Source organism: Amblyraja radiata, chromosome 20 (genome assembly GCF_010909765.2).
Source record: "Amblyraja radiata isolate CabotCenter1 chromosome 20, sAmbRad1.1.pri, whole genome shotgun sequence".
NCBI classification, from domain to species: Eukaryota; Metazoa; Chordata; class Chondrichthyes; order Rajiformes; family Rajidae; genus Amblyraja; species Amblyraja radiata.
The window spans coordinates 27,629,462-27,650,027 of record NC_045975.1 but is presented as its reverse complement, the minus strand read 5'-3'; the positions used below and the strand labels follow the sequence as shown (position 1 = coordinate 27,650,027).

The 20,566-nt window shown below is 39.7% G+C and overlaps 1 protein-coding gene across 1 annotated transcript in view; it reads right to left on the bottom strand.

Moving 5' to 3' along the window:
• The window catches only part of LOC116984781 (kielin/chordin-like protein), a 242,197-nt gene that overhangs the window by 57,853 nt on the left and 163,778 nt on the right, over positions 1-20,566 (bottom strand). Inside the window, exons 20-29 of the mRNA XM_033039151.1 lie at positions 19,232-19,314; positions 17,525-17,615; positions 16,802-16,884; positions 15,938-16,025; positions 12,249-12,334; positions 7,352-7,469; positions 6,142-6,227; positions 5,560-5,656; positions 4,221-4,303; positions 1,505-1,595 (exon numbers count right to left, since the gene is read on the bottom strand). Of these exons, the coding sequence (XP_032895042.1) occupies positions 1,505-1,595; positions 4,221-4,303; positions 5,560-5,656; positions 6,142-6,227; positions 7,352-7,469; positions 12,249-12,334; positions 15,938-16,025; positions 16,802-16,884; positions 17,525-17,615; positions 19,232-19,314 (906 nt within the window). The remainder of the gene's footprint in view (positions 1-1,504; positions 1,596-4,220; positions 4,304-5,559; positions 5,657-6,141; positions 6,228-7,351; positions 7,470-12,248; positions 12,335-15,937; positions 16,026-16,801; positions 16,885-17,524; positions 17,616-19,231; positions 19,315-20,566) is intronic.

Sequence of the window (20,566 nt, the reverse complement as noted above, 5' to 3'; positions counted from 1 at the left end):
ATGTTGCCACTTTCAGGGAGCTATGGACTTGTACCCCAAATTTTCTCTGTAAATCAATGCTCCTAAGGTCACAACTGTTTACTCTAAATGTCCTAATGGAATTTGGCCTTCTAAAGGCCTCACATTTGCCAGCATTAAATTCCATCTGCCACCACCCAGCCCAACTTTTCAGCTGATACATGTCCTGTCTTATTCAAAGATAATCTTCTTTGCTATCTACATCTCTACCAATTTTCATGGTAGTTTGCAAACTTACAATTCATACCACCTCCAACCTCATCAACCATAAAGGTCTTCGTACCAATCCCTGGAGTGCAACACATATTACAGAATTCCAGTGTGACAAAACATCCATCCACTACTCCCCATGCCTTCTAGCACCCGGCACATTTCAATCCAGTTTGCCAACTTGCCTCGGATATCTCGTGCCTTAAGCTTTTCTACTACTTGTTTTAATTTAGTTTAATTTAGTTTAAAGTTATAGTACGGAAAGATGGTTCTTCGGCCCATTGCCAACCATCGATCATCCATATACACGAGTTCTATATTAACCCACTTTTTCATGTACTCAATAAAATAAGTTTTAAAATGCACACCTCCAGATTCAGGGACTGTTCCTTCCCAGCTGCTATCAGGCAACTGTTGTCCCATAGCTGGAATGTGGTCCTGATCTCCAATTTACCTCCCTGGAGACCTTTGAACTATCTTTAATCAGACTTCACTGGACTTTATCTTGCACTAAATCATACTTTTAATCCTGTATCTGTACACTGTGGACATCTTGATTGTAATCATGTATAGTCTTTTCCTTGACTGATTAGCACATTAATAAAAAGCTTTTCACTGTACCTTGGTACATGTGACAATAATAAACTAAACTAAACTACACACTAGAAGCAATCTACACAGGGCAATTAAACTAAAAAAACCCGCATTTCTTAGGGATGAGGGAGGAAATCGGATCACCTGGAGGAAACCCATCTCATAGCCAAGGACAGGATCGAACCCGGGTCTCCGGCGCTGTGAGGCAGCAGCTCTATCAGCTGCGCCAATGTGCTATCTTTTTGGGACCTGGTCTGAAGCCTCATTGAAGCTCATGAAAACCTTACCTACCATTGATGCCCATGCAAGAAAGTAAAGTTTATGTCTAAAAACATTAAGTCCTAATCTAAAACATTATTGCAGTTGCATGTAGTTAGCCTGTGTGATAGAAAGATACTCTTCTGTAGAATTACATTACATCTTGGCATCATTTCTGTCCACTCACAACATCTATTCCAACAGGGAATAATATATAGAGATCATGAACAATCACGTTGACTGATACAACTCAGCTTCTGAGCGCTGAAGCCAAATTAAATATTCCCATTGCTCCCCTTGGCTGACAGCTACATTGGCCAGATCGAGCATGTAAACGGGTGAGCAGACAGCTGGATTTCTGGTGACAGTTCACAATCCTCGACTGTGAAAGGAAAATTGTTTGGGACACTGTAATAGCACATACCCATGCAAAGGGGGCAGCACTCGCCTTCAGAATGGAAAGGATAAGTGCAGCGAACTTTGCACTCCACAGGAGAGCAGGCAGCAGATCCAGACTGTAGAAGGGAAACAGAAGAGAATGTTAGGTGATGCAGCAGTCAATTCCACAGGGTCCATTTCAAATGAAGAAAAAAAAATTGCAAATGGTGAAATGTAGTAATAAAACCAGAATAACATGACAGGAATGTACTCTAATCAATAGTAACATACGTACTACAGCCTTAGCAATCAATTCTCAATTGTTGCTTGAACTAGCACTCTCAAAGCACTGATCACAATTTCCAAACCCCTACACCTATCCATTCAGCTTGCAAAACCATTGCCTGGAATTTCTACCATGTTGCTACTTTTTCCTCATCAGGAGATGAAGCATGTTAGTTTGGTACTTACAGCCTACAAGCTCAGTGTTATTATTTGATCTCCACCAGGAACACGTCTCACTTAACAGAGAACAGCAAATCTTTGACGTCAGCAGTCAAGTGCCATGAGTATTTACTCAGGGTAGGCAGTCAGTCGGCATTTAAAAAATCTTAAACCGTGCATGCGCAGATTGTTCTCCTCTCCATAAGCTGTCAAAGCCATATCTGTTAAATTCTCTTAATAAAGTACAGTATTTCCCAGCAATGAAGACGCACCCCCATTTTGTGTTGCTAAATTTTGAAAGAAGGCTGGCGGGACATAGAAAAATAAAAAATAAAAATAAAGAAAGTAACAATTCAATTTGCCCAAGGCTTCCAAATCTCCTTCATTCTGAATTACTGATTGGGAGGGGGGTGGAGGGTGACAACAGGTGGAGGGATGGTGGGAAAATCGGGAGCACACCGGGTCAAGTCAAGTCAAGTCAAGTTTATTCGTCACATACACATACGAGATGTGCAGTGAAATGAAAAGTGGCAATGCTCGCGGACTTTGTGCAAAAAGACAAACAGACAAACAACCAAACAAACTATAAACACAATCATAAACACACACATATTCTTTTACAAGTTGAATCAGTTGTGATCTTATTGAATGACAATACTGGTTCAAGGGACCAATTGTGGGGAGAGTTCCTTTCACAGCGTGTGGGTAGTCTGGCCAGAGGTAAAGTTGCGGGGAGGGCAGGAACGTTGAGAAGGAGGGGGTCAGGGATCATGCCAATAACTCATTGACCGTTGCCGCGGCGCTCCGGGCACAAAGCCATCGCATTGTGTCCGGGGAGGGAAGTAGCTCGAGTGGCTGCGAGCGGCCGCCGGGTCCGAACCGCGGAACTGGCCGCCACCTCAGCACCTTCTGCCGGCAATGCTCTCCATCTGTACATCTCTCACCTGCTGCTCGCTGGCCTCGCTCATGTCAGCTGCTTCCCACAAATCATTAAATTCTGACTGCTGCCGGGAGCAGGACATGGCCTCACTTGCTGCGCTGGGTGACACTGCCTGGCATTCACTGCCCGGTCCGTGTCTTTCAATGTAGACCGGACAGTGAGGGGACCAGCTCAAGAGAGGGTCAGCGGGCGATGACTAACAGGACAGCGGACAGTGGAGCTTACTCCTGTGTCAGCGCGAGTTACCTCAATTGGTCCCTTGATCGCATTGTCATGAGCGAGGCCGGCGAGCGGCAGGTGAGAGATGTTCAGACAGAGAGCTCTGCCAGAGGTGAGCGGGCTGGCAGAAAGCGCTGAGGTGGCGACAGGTTCCGTTGTCCGGTCCTGGAGGCCGCTCACAGCCACCCGAGCTACTTCCCTCCCCGGCCACAATGCAGTGGCTCCGCGCCTGGAGCATCACGGTAGCGGTAAGTGAGTGAGTTTCTGGCATGATCCCCGACCCCCTCCTTCTCAACGCTCCTGCCCGCCCCGCAACTTTACCCCTGTCCAGACTCCCCACACGCTATGAAAGGAACTCCTCCCCCCAGCGGCGCTTGATGTTGCTGTACTGAGGGATAGCCACGTCTATCTTTCTTGACTAACAACCTAACCTTCGACCTCCAAGAAGCAGGTAAATTTTCGTGCCTTATTTTTGGGTAAAAAATAGCGTCTTCATTGCCAGGAAATACGGTGTTTAAAAACATATAGCTCAAAGAAATTTACTTACCACATTATTTGTACACAGACTCCATTCTTCTCTCTTTGTTTCTTATGATCCTCTTAAGATAATGGTAATCCATGTTTGAAAAACCCTCCAAGAAACTTGTGCTGCGCATGCGCAGTACACGGTACAAAGGCAGAATTTCAGCTGCCTTCAGCTCCCCTTGTCGTGAAGCCTTGAAGCAGCGTCGACAGCACGTGGGCTGCACATAGTTTTGCGTGTTCGAAGTACTGCGGATGAAAGGCACGGGAGATTTATGCCTACCTAAGAGATCAATCTCTGAGGTAGGTACAATTCTCCCGTGCCTTTACTCTTTATATTTAATAATTACCATTTTATAATTTGAGTCAGGGTAGGCAGTGCTTACCTTGCCTACCCTGACGGCACGTGCCTGGACATCAGGTACCATGGTTGATACTACTCATGTTATTATTTTGTCATGTATTAATGAAATAATAAAGTAAATGAGATTAAAACCACAGGCAGTCCAAAGTCAAAGCACATGATTGAACCATGTGATTTGCTTTCTTGAAGACCAAAGTCTTAACCTTTGTAAAAATGTGAGTTTGATGAAAAAATTAATAAGTATTGGGATATGAAAGAACCATACACACCCACCAGACAGATGCAGGCCAGGCAAGAATCTGCAGTTGAGGGGAAGGTCTCGTTATTTTGATAAATCATCCCACCATAGGCACAACCTACAATAAGATTAAACATGTTAGTACTGGATGTAATACAAACACCAAACCTACCAATTAGTAAAAAGGTTGGTAAGTTATTATAGCCACAATAAACTCTGTGGGTTTGTAGTCATTGAAGATAACATGCATATTTAGTCAACTGACTGCCATTAACTTGCAAATATGCTGTGATCCTATATGGTACAATGAAAATTATTCAGCACTTGCTTGGGTGAATGCAATTCCATCACAAAAGAATCTGCACGACAGGGCAAAGCAACACATGTACTCAGCACCTATCATTCACTTTAAACATTCACACATTATACCTATTGCTACAAATTGACAGCAGTGTACATTTTCTACAAGATGCACTACAGGACAGGGGAGCACGGGAACATCATCCAAAGTCTCACTCCACTCGTGTTTGGAAAGAAATTGTGTCTCTTTGCTGTACTGCATCAAAGTCTTGGAACACCCTATCCGACAGCATTGAGGGAGTGCCTTCACGACATACACTGTATGGCTCATGACCAGCTTCTCAAAGGCAATCATTACTGGAAGTAAAGGTGGCCTCATCCACATCTTACGATCAAACAAGTAAAAATAAAAATTGACAAAAAGAGCATAGGGCTTTTAACAAGGTTAAAAGTTGCATCCACACCAGCCCTGCAATCTACATTGTAATCATAAAGGGCTCAAGCTTCCATTCTGAAGAAGGACCAGTAAGAATTGACTCAGTTACACATTTCTTCATCCTAGTTGCAGTCCCAAAGGCAGAGAACCAAAAGATATAGAATGAGAAGCAGATGTAAACTAAAATGAAAATAGAATAGAAACAGGGAAAAGGCAAGTATCATACCTTTGTAAAACAGCAAAGTGTAAGAGTTTGCAAGTCTAAGATTTTGCAAAGGGATACAAGGAGAAATATATTTGCGTCCATGCAGTGTTGCTGAAATTCCCTTCATGACATTGAAAATAAAGGCATTAGAGTAAACCAGATGGGTTAGCAATTTGTTCTCATCCCACTCCAATCAGAATTTTTAGTTTAATATAGTTCCCCGAGCAAGTATATGAACAGAGGAAACTACTAAGAGGACACTCTATGAAATATCTTCCCAAGCAAGAAAGGGAATGGAGCTAAAACTGAAGGACACAAATGTAATTATATAATGAGAGCAGTGTGCTCAAAATCACATTCATAAACATAAAGGAATAAACATCTTCCACACCAGCAAACATGTGTACTGATTCGAATGCAATTGGAAAACCACCTGCAGAGCAGTCAGGGCAGCACTGGCCAGGAATTAGAATAGGGTGTGCACAGGTCTCAAGGCATTCAGTCCTCTTACAGACAATTGAACCATCTGCCTGGAATAGAAGAGACAATGAAAACAAAGAACAAATATTTTCACAAATAATACGAGGCAATGGCCAAGACTTAGAAACTGAGACACAAACTACTGTGTAGCTCGCCACTGTACTAAGAAATAATAACATCTAAATCTTCAGCGTGGTGAACTTCAAGATGACAATCTGTGTGCAGTGTCCTGAGAAAGGGATGCAGATACATCTGGCATTGCTCTGATACGTCACTGCGTTACAAATCCCCAAACAGAAATATAACGGTGAAGGGATTGAGAGTTACCCAGCGTCTTGAGGAAGGATCGAGATAAATAAAGATGCGTGAATTTTCTAATGAGATCTGAACATTATATACTCTAAAATATTAACCAAGTACTATCAACTACTGTAAGTATGACATATACTGTCAACTTTGAAAATGCTATTAGCTGCTTGGATTCTTGTTCCTCCACTCTCAACATCTTTTGATTATTTTTCCTGACAGGGCTCACCTGACACACGCACACTTCACAAGGATCACCAGGTGACCATATCTGTCCAACCGGAAACTCAATTCCATTGTCATCTATGTAACAGCCTACCAGGGACAAAAGACATGAGATTAGATGGAAAAGTTCCTTCCTTATTAGTTATTAACAATCAGTTCCTTTACGTTCCTTAAATATTCATTTCATAGAACTAGAACTGGATGATTCAACATATCAGGTATTGTTTGTCTGATTCAGTACCTGCATATATTTATCCCATCAAACACCTCAGAGTCAACAAATCAAAGATAAATCAAGTAATCTGAGGGACCAAATAAGAAGAAAGTATTTATCAACTGAATGCTTAAATTTTCATGGAATGCTTTGAAACATGTTTATCAAAATTGTACAAGATAAACTATTACATTGTGAAGATCGGGAATGAATGGTACAGTTATAAGAACAATGGGCAGTTCAGCATGTATAAAGATCAAAGACAGGTAATTTTTTTTAATCCATTGCTCGATTCAAAAACTAAATTAAAAGACATCCCAATCACAAAATAGAAATGTTCATATAAATTACTGAAAACATTTGATATCGAAGAAGCCAGTATGTTAATCACATGATGGTGACAAAGGAACTACCCAGAAATGTCACATTCCAGCATTATCCTACGGTTCATTACTAAGTACATATCCAGCTACTTTTCTTAATCTAAAGATATCCTCCCCTACTGACCTTTCAGAGTAAGCTTCAGATCCTGACCACCATTTGAATGAAAAAGTATTTATTGACTCTCCCTGAATGTCAATCCTATATTTATCCTTAAAGATATTTTTTATCCTTCTGTTAAGAAAAATAATTCCTTCCTATATATTCTACCTAGGCCCCTCTTCATACCTCAATTCAATCTTCGCTCAGTTTCCTGATTTATAAAGAAAACAACTCTGACTTATCTGACCTTCCCTCATGGTTAATATTTTATAGTCTACAGCAACTATTGTTGTAAACCGCTTTGCAAACTTTTCAGAACAATTAGCTTGCTGTATTCAACTTGTTGAGTTGCAGCACTACTGAGTGGAAAACAAATGGATGAAGTGAAAGCGATTAAGTGATTGAACAAAGAATTCATAGAACAAATGAAACTACCAAAAAAATGTCATGCATCTTCATTATTTTCCATATTTGCCTCAAAATTGAACGCTGCATATTATCAGAGGATCTGGCTCACCTTTGATCATTTTATCCTGGCGGCAAGTAAAGCAGCATTGGTTTGGCTCTATAAACCATTCCTCTCTTGCACATTCCAACACTGGGCAAGGCCTGTAATAACACTCCACTTCACCATTCTGAGGACACAATCAGTCAACTTTAATGATTAAAACAGAAAAATAAATCAATTCATCTGTGTAATCAATGGTAGCCTAAATGTTATTTTATCATTGAATTTGATGTTATTGGTAATACTTTGAACTTGAATGGCTAATATATCCGAGGTTTTACAGACATTATGGCCACAATATAATTTGCGTGAAATTGATGAAAAAATATGCTTAGTACTCATGGAATTAGTTAAGCAAAGCAAACACTTTAGAGTGTGAATTTGGTTTTGCATAAACCAGCTTGTGAAGTGACATCCTGTACATGCCATTTCAATTTAAGAAATTGAAGTCATCCAGATATTTCTTGTGAACACTTGCATGCAAGGACTGAGATAAGTTCATTACAGAAGATATGAGCAAAAATAAGGAAACGACCAATAAAGTTAAATGCAAATTTCTTCAGGCTGAGACAGGAGAAATTGCAATGTGGAGTAATAAAATGACTGTGTGTTTGACATCACAATGGAAGACATAAAAAGCTTTACAGAATTGGTCGTGCACCAAAAGTGGGAATGAGGATCATATAGATTATTGGGAAAGAAACAATACTCGGGAAATTGATAAAGGCTTGCATGCCAGAGTTTTTAAAATAAATGGTTGCAGTGTTAGTGGATATACTAGTTCTGACCTTCCAGAGTACCGCAGATTTTTGAATTGTCTCTGAGGATTGAAAGCCAGGAAATCCCATTATTCAATAAGGAATGGTGAAAGAGCCAGTTAGCCTAACATTCATAGAGAAAGTGTCAGGTTCAATTAATACCATGAGGAACACGTTTACAGGAACATTTCAAAAGGTATAATTTAATTGGTAGAAACAGCATAGACTTAAAACAACAAATTATGATTTATTAAATTACAGTTTTCAGGATCTGACTACAAAAGCACTTAAACCAGAGCTGATGGATGTAACGTCATTAGACTTGTTACAATAATTTTTTTAAAAGGCTCATTAGATTGGGATAACATATTAACGTTGATTGACTACGACTGATCAACGGGAGAAAACTAAGAGTAATGTGTCATTTTCGGAATGACAAGTGATACAAGCAAAGATTGCTGCTTGACCCTCAATCTACACCAATGTGAGAAGGGGAGCAAATTAATGCATCTGTTCATGATAGAAATCTAGTGAAAGCTTGGAAAGTAAAGGTGCAAGTAAATGGTTCGACATAGGGTGAGAGAGTGGTAAAAACATGGCAAACTAGGAGGAAATATGTCAGGGTATCCACTTTCGGAGGGAAAATACAGAAAAAAAATTGGAATTAAACTATGAGAACTGGGAAATATTACGACTCAGAGGAACGTGGATGTCTTTGTACATTAATCTCAATGATAACAAGTAGGCAGGACAAGAAATTGGGAAAGGGTAAATAGTATGATGACTTCTATTACAAAATGTCATATTTCAATCAGGCAGCATCTTATTGAGACAATACCTGGAGTTATAGAAAGATTTAAGGTAAATTCCATAGAATCTCTCCTTCTGCCCTCCGCCTAGTACAAAGCTGCCAGCTGTCCTTGGCAGAGGCTCCAGTTACAGCTTTGTCGTTTTGCCAATAGATTTTGAAACTATCTGGACATCATAATGAATTTAATAAATTTCTTGAGCAATTTTATTTCAAAGTCTCGTGATGAGACTACATGAAGAACCCAACAGCCCGCATGCGCATCAATACGTCGATGCATGGCGCGAGATATGGATGCATTCGGAAATGTTCCATCAGGTAAGGTGTTTTGTTTGCAGGAATGGTGCAGCGGGCTCGGAGATGCTGATAGGCGCGACCTGTACAGCAACCACCGTTAAAGCTCCGGTAGGGAGCAGGTGGCCCGGCCTGATCTCAGAGTAACTGGCAGGCACGACCGGCACAGTAATCTCCTCCAAGGCTCCGAAATGAAGCAGCCTGTCGAACCGGGCTCGGAGACGCTGGCAGGCACGACCTGCACAGCAACCTCCGTTTATAGCTCCAAAAGGGAGCAGTTTGTCAAGTGTGGGGCCGAGGAGGTGAACAGGCGCGGCCTGCACAAGTAACTGCGCTGAAGCTTCGATAAGGAGCTGCTGGTCGACCCGGGCTCGGAGACGCTGGCAGGTAAGGTCTGCATACAAACCTCTGTGGAAGTTAGAGTTGACAGCTACCCACCAGATCGGAGATTGTGGGTGTTTATTATGTGAAAAGATACATTAAGATCACTAAGAACCTATGAGATGAAGGAAAAGTTTCTTCAAAGTTAGAAAATAGTCTCACAAGAGATTGTTGGTGCAGACTATTGCAAGATGGATCGAGTGTAAGCAGCTGAAAGCGGGAGTGAATACAAAGAATTTCAATTTACACTCTACCAGGGCTGCTGTCACATCAGCAGCCAATAGAATGGATGTTCCTCTTGATCACATTCTTGCAACAGCAGGAGTCTCAGATGAATGCACTTTTGAAAGTTATAAAATATCATTGAACATGTCTGGATGATTGCAGATAGAATTCTGGACAGTGCTACATGAGCCATTGTCTAACTCAAAGGAAATTGGGACTGTGGTCCAATTAAGGGCGATGCACATGTGTGTAAAGTTAGCATCATATTGTTAATGGCCCATGCCTTTTCTACCATTTATGGTTTATCTGTGTAGTGTGTTCACAGATTGGTTTACTGCATGAAACCACAGAGCTTCAAAGGCTTCACGTAGTCTCATCACGAGATTTTGAAATAAAATAGAAAGATTAAACGAGAACTTACCGTTTGAAGTTTGATCTTGATTTTATGAGAAGTTGGAGTGAGAGACTACGTGCCCTCCACTCCCAATCCTGAATCTCATAAATTTCAGTCGGTAAATCAAGGATTATTAATCTTTCTATAGCATGATTCTGGTTTATGTGGACTGTGGTTTCATACAGTGGCTCTGAAGATTGATGCACATGCGGACTGGCAGGTTCTTCACGTAGTCTCTCACTCTAATTTCTCATAAAATCAAGATCAAACTTCAAATGGTAAGTTCTCGTTTAATCTTTCTATTAAATGCACATCTGCAAGACATGCATGCCTTTGATCTCAGACTAGTCTTTCCTGGGATTACTTTCAAAAACCATGAAACATGGTAAATGGAGCATTGTAGTTTGCAACCATCTCTGTAATCTTGTTGTCTCAGAGCCTGTTTGACCACAAAGAATGGCAACCATTACATGAGAACCATCTCTAATCTCAAAGGGAGGTCAAAAAGAAGACAACTTCTTCTCCCAGACAGATCACAGGAGAAATCACTGGAGAGGTGATAGAATAACAGATACCTTATTATTATCAATTAGTCAAAAACAGAAAAAAATTGGGATTGTGACGCATTAGTTTATATCATTAAATGGCTTGTTCAGGAATTAATGGTATTTATTATCTGTCCTCTCTAGTCTTCTGCACATCTTGGAATAGAAATTTGTCTTGGCTATGTAACCACACGGAGAATTATCATTGGCCATTCATTGTACTCTTCCTGTTATAATGTTCTAGAGATATCAGAAAAGGCCCTAAAATCCTTTCCAAACCTATTGCTTTACCCTCACTGTCTCTTTTAAGTGACAAAAAACTCTGCAAAAATGTCTCCCTGATCCAGCGTAAAGCTTCTGCAGCACAGCAAATCAAATTTTATAATGCGCCAGTTAAGTGGTTTGGGATGTTTTACTATATTAAAGGGACTACACAAATGCAAGACATTGTTGTTCTTTTATGTTTAAGTAAGCCTCGAAGAGAATGATACCATGCCAATAAATTGTGAGAAGAATCCAAGTCAAGCAGGGTCCTTTTCTCATTTGTCACATGCATACAAGATAGAAAATAGGAACAGGTTTTTCCATGAAGATTGCAACCATTCTTGAAGGATAAAATTCAGGTGGAATTCCTCCACAGTTGCTGCAGGGTGATTTTAGGACTTTCAATTCTATGTTGCTCAGCCAATCACCTGTCAAGCTTATCGAGTTAATTACAGTCTTTAAATTGGAGCTACTGTATGACCTTATTATAATGGCTTTCAAGAGACTTTTAGAAAGGCACCTGGATATGCAGAGAATGGAGGGATATGGATCACATACAGGCAGAAGATTAGTTCCATTTTGCATCATGTACAGCACAGTCATTGTGGGCTGAATGACCTGTTCCTGTGCCATGTTCCATGTGAGCTTCTGATCTTATTGTTACGTGATCTGTAGTTGATGATATTTCAACACAATGAAACACGGTGGAAAGACTTGAGGTGATAATGAAGCCCTCTCAAAGGGTTGGCTCTTGGTTGGTGGAGCAGATGAAATAACATCTTCAGACTTTTGAGATTAGACTTTAGAGAGATACAGCATGGAAACAGGCCTTTCAGCCCACCGAATCAGCACCAACCAGCAATCACACCGTACACTAACAGTATCCTACACACTAGGGATAACTTACTAAAGCCAACTAACCTACAAATCTGTACATCTTCAGAAAGTGGAAATCAACTGGAGAATCCAGAGAAAACATGCATGGTCACAAGGAGAACGTACAAACGCCATACAGACAGCACCCGCAGTCAGGACAACCCCTGGTCTCTGTTGCTGTAAGACAGCAACTCTACTGCTGTGCCGTCTCTTTATTTCCCAGAAAAACTTTTTTTTCATGCACATTAAAAAAATAAATGGACCTAATAAACTTTAATTTCTTCCAAATGTAAATTGTAAAGTTTCTTTGTTGTGACCTGCCAGCGCTGGTAACCCAGTAATCAATGTTTCAGTAACTTACCAAACATGCACAGCTGATGCAGTCAATGCCAGGCCGGGTGAATTCTGCCCCATGGGGATACACAATGCCTTGGTCAATACACTCAGCTAAGGAAATATAAAAATGTGATCAGTGTGAAATCAAACCGCAATGCATTGGTGCTAAACAATAATTTTAACTAATCATATATTAAAATACATTTGAGTTCAATTTGTTTGGTTGTTTCAACCTTTCACACCAAGCCATTCTATGCTGTGTTGTAATCCTATGAATAAAAATTAAACTGATTGACGGTAAACTAATCTCCTCTGCCTGCTCATGGTCCACATTCTTTAATTCTCTGCATATCAATGTGCATCAAGCAGGAAATCAGGGATGCGTGTGGCAAAGGTACAGCAGTTATCATGAGTGACCTTAGTCTACATATAGATTGTGCCAAACAAATTGGTAACAGCACTGAGGAGGAGGATTTCCTGGAATGTATACGGGATGGTTTTTAAACCACTATGTAAAGGAGCCGACTAGAGGGCAGGCCATCCTAGACTGTGTAATGAGGAAGGATTAGTTAACGATCTTGTTGTGCAAAGCCCCTTGGGCAAAAGTGACCATGATATGGTGGAATTCTGCATTAGAATGGAGAGTGACACAGTTAATTCAGAGACTAGGGTCCTGAACTTAAAGAAAGTAGACTTTGAAGGTATGAGACGGGAATTGGCTAGGATAAACTGGCAAATTATACTTAAAGGGTTGACGATGGGGATGCAATGGCAAAGATTTAAAGATCACATGGATGAACTCAAAAAATTGTTCATCCCTGTCTGGCGAAAAAAATAAAATGGGGAAGGTGGCTCAACCATTGCTCATGAGGGAAATCCCGGATCGTGTTAAATCCAAGGAAGAGGCATATAAATTGGCCAGAGGAAGCGACAAACCGGAGGACTGGGAGAAATTTAGAATTCAACAGAGGAATACAAAGGGTTTAATTAAGAGGGGGGAAATAAAGCATGAAAGAAAGCTTGCAGGGAATATAAAAATTGACTAAAATGTAAAAAAAGAAAAGATTAGCGAAGACAAATGTCACTTACAGTCAGAAACAGGTGAATTTATAATAGAAAACAAGGAAATGGCAGAACTGTTAAACGATTACTTTGGTTCTGTCTTCACTAAGGAAGACACAAACAATCTCCAAGAAATACAAGGGGACTGAGGATTTAGTGGCAGGGAGGAACTGAAGGGAATCCACATTAGTCAGGAAATGGTGTTAGGTAAACTGTTGGGACTGAAGGCAGATAAATCCCCAGGGCCAGATGGTCTGCCTCCCAGATTACTCAAAGAAGTGGCCTTAGACATCGTGAAAGCATTGGCGATCATTTTCCAATGTTCTATAGACTCTGCATCAGTTCCTGTGGACTGGAGGGTAGCTAATGTAACTCCACTTTTTAGGAAGGGAGGGAGAGAGAAAACAGGGAATTATAGACCAGTTAGCCTTACATCGGTAGTGGGGGAAGATGCTTCAGTCCATTATTAAAGATGTAATAGCAGCGCATTTGGAAAGCAGTGACAGGATCGATCAAAGTCAGTATGAATTTATGAAGGAGAAATCATGCTCGACTATTCTTTTGGAGTTTTTTGAGGATGTAACAAGTAGAATGAATTAGGGAGAGCCAGTGGATGTAGTGTATCCGGACTTACAAAAAGCCTTTGATAAGGTCCCACACAAAAGATTAGTGTGCAAAATTAGAGCACATGGTAATGGGGGCAGGGTATTGACATAGATAAAGAACTGGTTGGCAGACAGGAAGCAAAGAGTAGGAATTAACAGGTCCTTTTCAGAATGGCGGCAGTGACTAGTGGCGTGCCACAAGGCTCGGTGCTGGGACTCCAGTTATTTACAATATATATACACGATTTACATGAGGGCATTAAATGTGACATCTCTAAGTTTGCGGATGACACGAAGCTGGGGGGCAGTGTGAGCTGCGAGGAGGATGCTATGAGGCTGTAGTGACTTGGATAGGTTGCATGAGTGGGCAGATGCAGTATAAAGTGGATAAATGTGAGGTTATCCACTTTGGTGGCAAGACAAGGATGGCAGATTATTATCTGGATGGTGTCAGATCAAAGGGAGGTGCAATGGGGCCTGGGTGTGCTTATACATCAGTCACTGAAAATAAGCATGCAGGTACAGCAGGCAGTGAGAAAGCTAATGGCATGTTGGCCTTCATTGCGAGAGGATTTGAGTTTAGAAGCAAGGAGGTCTGACTGCAGTTGTACCACCTGGTGAGGTGGAACCTGGAGTATTGTGTGCAATTTTGGTCTCCTAATTTGAGGAAGGACATTATTGCTCTTGAGTGCAGTGTAGGTTCACCAGGTAAATTTCCGGGATGGCGGTACTGACATATGATGAAAGAATGCGTCGACTGGGCTTGCATTCACTGGAATTTAGGTAAGAGGGGATCTTATAAAAACATTTAAAATTTTAAAGGATTGGACAGGCTAGATGCAGGAAACATGTTCCTGATGTTGGGGGAATTGAGAATCAGGGGTCACAGATTAAGAATAAGGGGTAGGTTTGCCCGCCGTTGACATATCCATGAGGTCCCAAGGCAGAAATCCTTTTTTGTTGGAAGGAGTTGGATGGCTCATGATGCCTACGATTCTGCCATAATTATTAAAAAGGAACATGTATAGTTCGAGTCTTACAGCATGGAAACTAGCCCTACTGCTCACTGAACTCGTGCTAGCCATCAAGCACCCACTTACACCAAATCCATTGTTTCATTCCCCACATACGTCTATCATCTATCACTCACCCACACACTTTAGACACTTTACAGTCATCAATTAACCTACCAACCTGTGTGTAACCTTTGAAACATGGAAGGAAATCAGACCACTGAGAAAAAACCCATGCAGACACGGGGAGAATATCCAAACTGCATACAGACGGCACTGAGGGAAAGGATTGAACTGATGTCACTGGAGCTGAAAAGCAGCTACCCCATGAACTGTGCCACTGTGCTGCCTCAAATTTGATCTACAATGTGGCAGGGATATAAGTATAGAAAATATGAATGAAGTGCAAAATGCATCCTCAGTTAAAATGCATCATAAAATGGAATTTTATTAATGCTAATTTGTAAAAACACACCACAAGGAGCTGTAAAGACTTAACTGTCGAGATTATACGTGCATAATTGTGAGAAATATCAGTTCAGATCAGAGTTGTTTGAAGAGTAAGTTTGTTTTGATATGTTGGTTGGTTTGATGGATGGTCAGAAATAACTCTTCTCCCTTATAAGTACAATGATGATATCTTTCTATTTAAGTTATCAAGTGCACAAATGTCCAGTAAGATTTCTGATGACATCCCTAATCTGGTGTTGGCTGATACGACTGACAATATTTTTTACCACTGAAGTAAGATCAGAGCCCTTTCTTGGCTAAAGCCCTCCCTAAATGGCATGAAAGCTCCTACTGTATATTGATGCAAGGAGTTTGTAGAAAATTATATCAACGTAAGTGCAAGGTTTTTTAGTCTTATAGTCTCCTGCTAACTTTATCAGCGTATCAAGTTAAGAAATAAAATTGTTACATTTTCTAGTCTAAATACATGGCAAAAGAATTAGAGTTGAAGGGACTGGAGCCGATCAGAGTTCAGTAATAAGTCATCATTTTTGGCACACTACAGATATCAAACATACACTAACCTGGACATGAAGGGCAACAATCCAACTGAATTGGTTTCTTGCATGTAACAGGAGGGCACTCAGGTGTGATACATTTCACATTTCCAGACTGGGAAAATAAAAAATAATTAATCAAAACCCATAATACACACAGATTAAATAAGAGAAAACACTTTATATTTGAGTCATTTGACTGCCTCACAATGATAAGGTTGGTATGGTGCAAATTTGTAATACCAAAAGTATTTATTTTAACAGTGACTGCAGTATGTACCATCAATAAAACACACCAGTTTCTCCCCTAGTTTACCTTAACATCCCATCTTCCCAATCCTTCTACCAATTGCTCCCAAACCAATGGTCCCTTGCAGCCAAAAATGACAAGGACAACAGAGTATTGGAAACTACAGGTTCCAACCATTCTGACTTGGAAGTACTTTACAATTCAATCATTGCTGCAGCTGGGTCCTGGAACTCCCTGCCCAACAACACTATGGAAGGAGATACAAATTACTGGAGTAACTCAGCGGGTCGGGCAGCATCTGTTGAGACCATGGATAAGTGATGGTTCTGGTTGGGTCCCTTATTTGAGTCTGAAGATGTGGCCTGACCTGAAATGTCACCTAGCCATGTTCTCCAAAGATGCTGCCTGCCCTGCTAGGTTATCCCAGCACATTGTGTGTCTTTTTTGAAAACAGACATCTGCAGTTCCTTGTATCTCCTTAACACCATGGAAGTAATTTCACAGAAAAGACTGCAGTAATCCAAGGTGACGGCTCACAACCACCTTCTCAGAGATAAATATCAACTTTGACAACATCAGCAAAAATGAATATATAAAAACAACGCAAATGGAATATATTATGAGCAGGATATTCTACTTACAATGCAGGCACAAAGAGTACAATTGTCATTGGAGGGAGAGAAAACAGCTTCATGGTCCACAATTCTGCCTTCATAGAGACAATCTGGAAAAAAATAAAGCATCACTGATGTGGCAGAACCTCAAACACAAATAGTGCAATTAATTGCCACTTTAACCAATGGTGTTTGACATGAGATGAAAGGCATTATCCAAGCACTTTCAATGAAAATAATCTAGTTCAGAAATTGTTTTCAGAGATGCTACCATACATTTTCAAAGATACTTTAGCAATCATTAGATCAATGTTAATGACTAGATGTTTATATTTTCTATTTGGTGCTTGCCAAGTTGCAATTTCCGTCATAATGATTGCAACAAACATATGTTATCAAGTCACATAAGACACAGGGACTGCAGATGCTGGTTTCTTAAGCTAAACACAAGTTGCTGGGCTGAAACAGCATCTCTGGAGAACATTGATAGGTGGCGTTTCGGGTCAGGATTAAAAGGGTTGTGGAAAAAAAGAGACCAATATTGTGTTTAACCGACTTAATACCTGACACTGGTTTCCTGAGGTGGAACGTTTTATTTGTTACTAATAATCGAGCAGAAAATTGCATTAACAAAATTAAAATACTAGACTACTTCTGCCAGTGGTAAAATGATTTGCTTTCTGTGTGTACTAAATACACTGGATAAATCTTTTAGGAGGTTTCTTTAGAGTAATAATAGATTATACTCACTTTCACATGTTCCACAGCATTGACCTTCTTCAAGAACCTGATGGCTACAGGAGGTTTTGCAAACAATAAATTGGCAAAGCACCTCGCCTTCCTGAAAGGTTAAGAACACATAGTCAACTTCAACACCTGAAGCAAACGACCAAACCAAATCCTTACTGTTTTAAATATTAATCAGATTGTGTATAACTATTTCCCATCAATATTGATGGGAAATAACTATACTCGATTAGTATTTAAAAATGAATAAATGTAATTTCTTGATCAGATTCAACGGAACATTTTGACTTATGCTTTCATATCCTTCGCATTTCCTTGGTTAGTTCCTTCAACACTACTATCCAGGTACGTGCCGTCAGGGTAGGCACTGGAACAAGTGTTGTTATTCAATTAGATGACAACTGATTCAACTTTTCCCTGTACTCCCGTTTTTCCCACCATCTCTCCACCTGCCATCAACCTTCACCCCCCCCCTATCCATTCAGTAATTCAGAATAAAGGAGACTAGGAAACCTTGGGCAAATTGAAATGTTACTGTTTTTAATTTAATTTTACGGAGAGAACAATCTACGCATGCGTGGTTTAATTTTTTTTAAAGCCGACTGACTGCCTACCTTGAGTAATTACTCATGGCACGTGCCTGCTACTATCTTATTGCCCTCTTTAATGCATTTATATCACAGAACATGCAAATAAATTAATTTGGAATCAAAATCTTAAATAATTATTTTCAACGGAGAAGCTTCCAATGCAAATATACAAAATTAGTCAAGGCTGGGGAAGGTCATTGTTCATCAAAGATTGTCCCTTTAACACGTGCTTATCTCTCTCAATCCAACATTTTAAATGTTTAAATAGCACTAATGTTCAAACCTTCAAGTTAATTTGGAAATAATCCCAAACAAATACCATCCTTTAATAATTTTTCTAATGTATATAAAATGTAGTTTCCACTAATTTATATGTGTGCCTATTATTACCATGACTAACTTACATGTTGTAATAGATTTATCTTTATGATCAAATCTCCAAGGAAAGCATTGAGATTCTGTCTCCGGAACTCGTTTGATTTTTCACCTGGAGCTATTGTTCTTGGTTTCCCTAGATTCATAAGTAGTGAACATTAAGCAAAATGGCACCAAAGCCAGGTGACTCTTTGCATGCTGGTTCCAAGAGTGGATCTGCTATCATACATTACAATCGCTCCTCTCTTTAAAATCTGTATTTCAACTCTGTGGACATCTTGACTGTAAGCAAGTATAGTCTTTTTTCGCTGACTGGATATCATTCAAGCAAAAGCTTTTCACTGTACCTCGGTACACGTGGCAATAATAAACTAAACACATCTAAGCTATTATATTTTATTTGACTAAAACAAAAATTGTCCTTGCTTTTCCCTTTGAAACAATTTACAACCTTAGGTCATTTTGATTTACAGAAAATGGATCCTTAAATTCTACTTATTTATGTAGTAAGTATTATATCATTTGAAACATACTTTCATGTTTATCTCATCAATATCATTTGTGCAGCCACAGAACATGATTCTCAATGATATAATTAAGTCTTCCAGATGAGGTCACAATCAACAACTTACCTTCTAACACTTACATACATTAATGCAGATTTGAAAAACAGAATGATATGACAGAAAGACAGAATTTGTGCAGAATGATTCAGGATTCAGTTATCACTAGCGTCAATAGTTACCTGACAGGAACAGGTCAAACAGGGCTGGGATGGTGAAATCCATGAGGAGTTATGAGCATAGATGCTTCCATCGGAAACACAGGCTAGAAATTCAAAGGGAAACAATCTCTTCAATATGTTAATAACCGGAAATGCTCAGCAGAACAAACACATGTGGAGAAAGATATCAAGATTATCTGGGTCAAAGTAAAATTCTCAATTTTAGCACCTTTTTATGTTTAACCAATCTTAGTTCAGAGAAGGAAATCCTTCATCTTCACCAGTATGTTCTACATGTGACTCCAAACTCACTGATGTGGTTCACCCTCAAATGTTTCCTCAGTTCAGGGTCAATTAAAGATAGAGAATAATTGTTCGCATCACCAATGAAGTTCCCCTCCTGTGAATAATTGAAGAAAAGGCTGAGCAGTCTTTACCATAAATGTTTGTTTAGGTTCTTAGGGCAGATCTTCTGTATATGCTTTGGACATGTGCCCATTTTTCATTTAAAAATATCAGATACACTGGGATGACCTGTATTTATATTTAAAAGGTATATTTCCTCTGTCAAGACATGGAATTATACATCCGTCTATGGAGCTTTTTCCTCCGTTCATAGACAATCTTAAGTATAACCTGCGTGGTAATATCTGAAAAAAGGGATTAGAAGGTAATCTGTAAATTCCAATTGCACTTTATACCTTTCACTTTATGTGAAGCCAGCCCCTCTTCAATTACTAAATAAACAGTCCTTGAATTTCTTGTCTCACCTGCAATTTAGTAAACTGACATACAGCTAAACTGATAAAAGCTGAGATTGGAGAATGTTTATTTGAATAAAAAGTTATTGATGTCAGCCAGCGGCATTTCTGAACAATTATAATTATTATTATCAATTAGCTACATTTATTCCCTTTTGTGATCCTGTTGGGTTAGTTCTCAACGGTATTCCTTCCATTTATGTAGGAATTTTCACAGGTAAATTTGGGTAGATTTATTTTGACTATTGATCACAGGTTTCTATTATGGCAGTCTCCATATTTGCCATCAAGTATTCATTCAAAGTCATTAATATATTTAATGCCATATCAGCCCTCGTTGTGGAGATTTCTTTCAGCTTGCCTGGTAGGTACCTGATGCTATGTTGATTTCAGGCAAAGGTCACTTGTGTTTGCTTTATAGTCAAGCAATACTAAGTCTGTTGCATATATATATATTGCTTAAGTTGTTAATTAGTTATTTCAGGAGCATTTATGTAAGCGCGTTTTATTGGCCCTTCCATTTAACACTCCATCTACACACAAAAGGGGTAATTTCATCCTTTAGGAGCTAAATTCTGATAGTTTAGATTCAGCT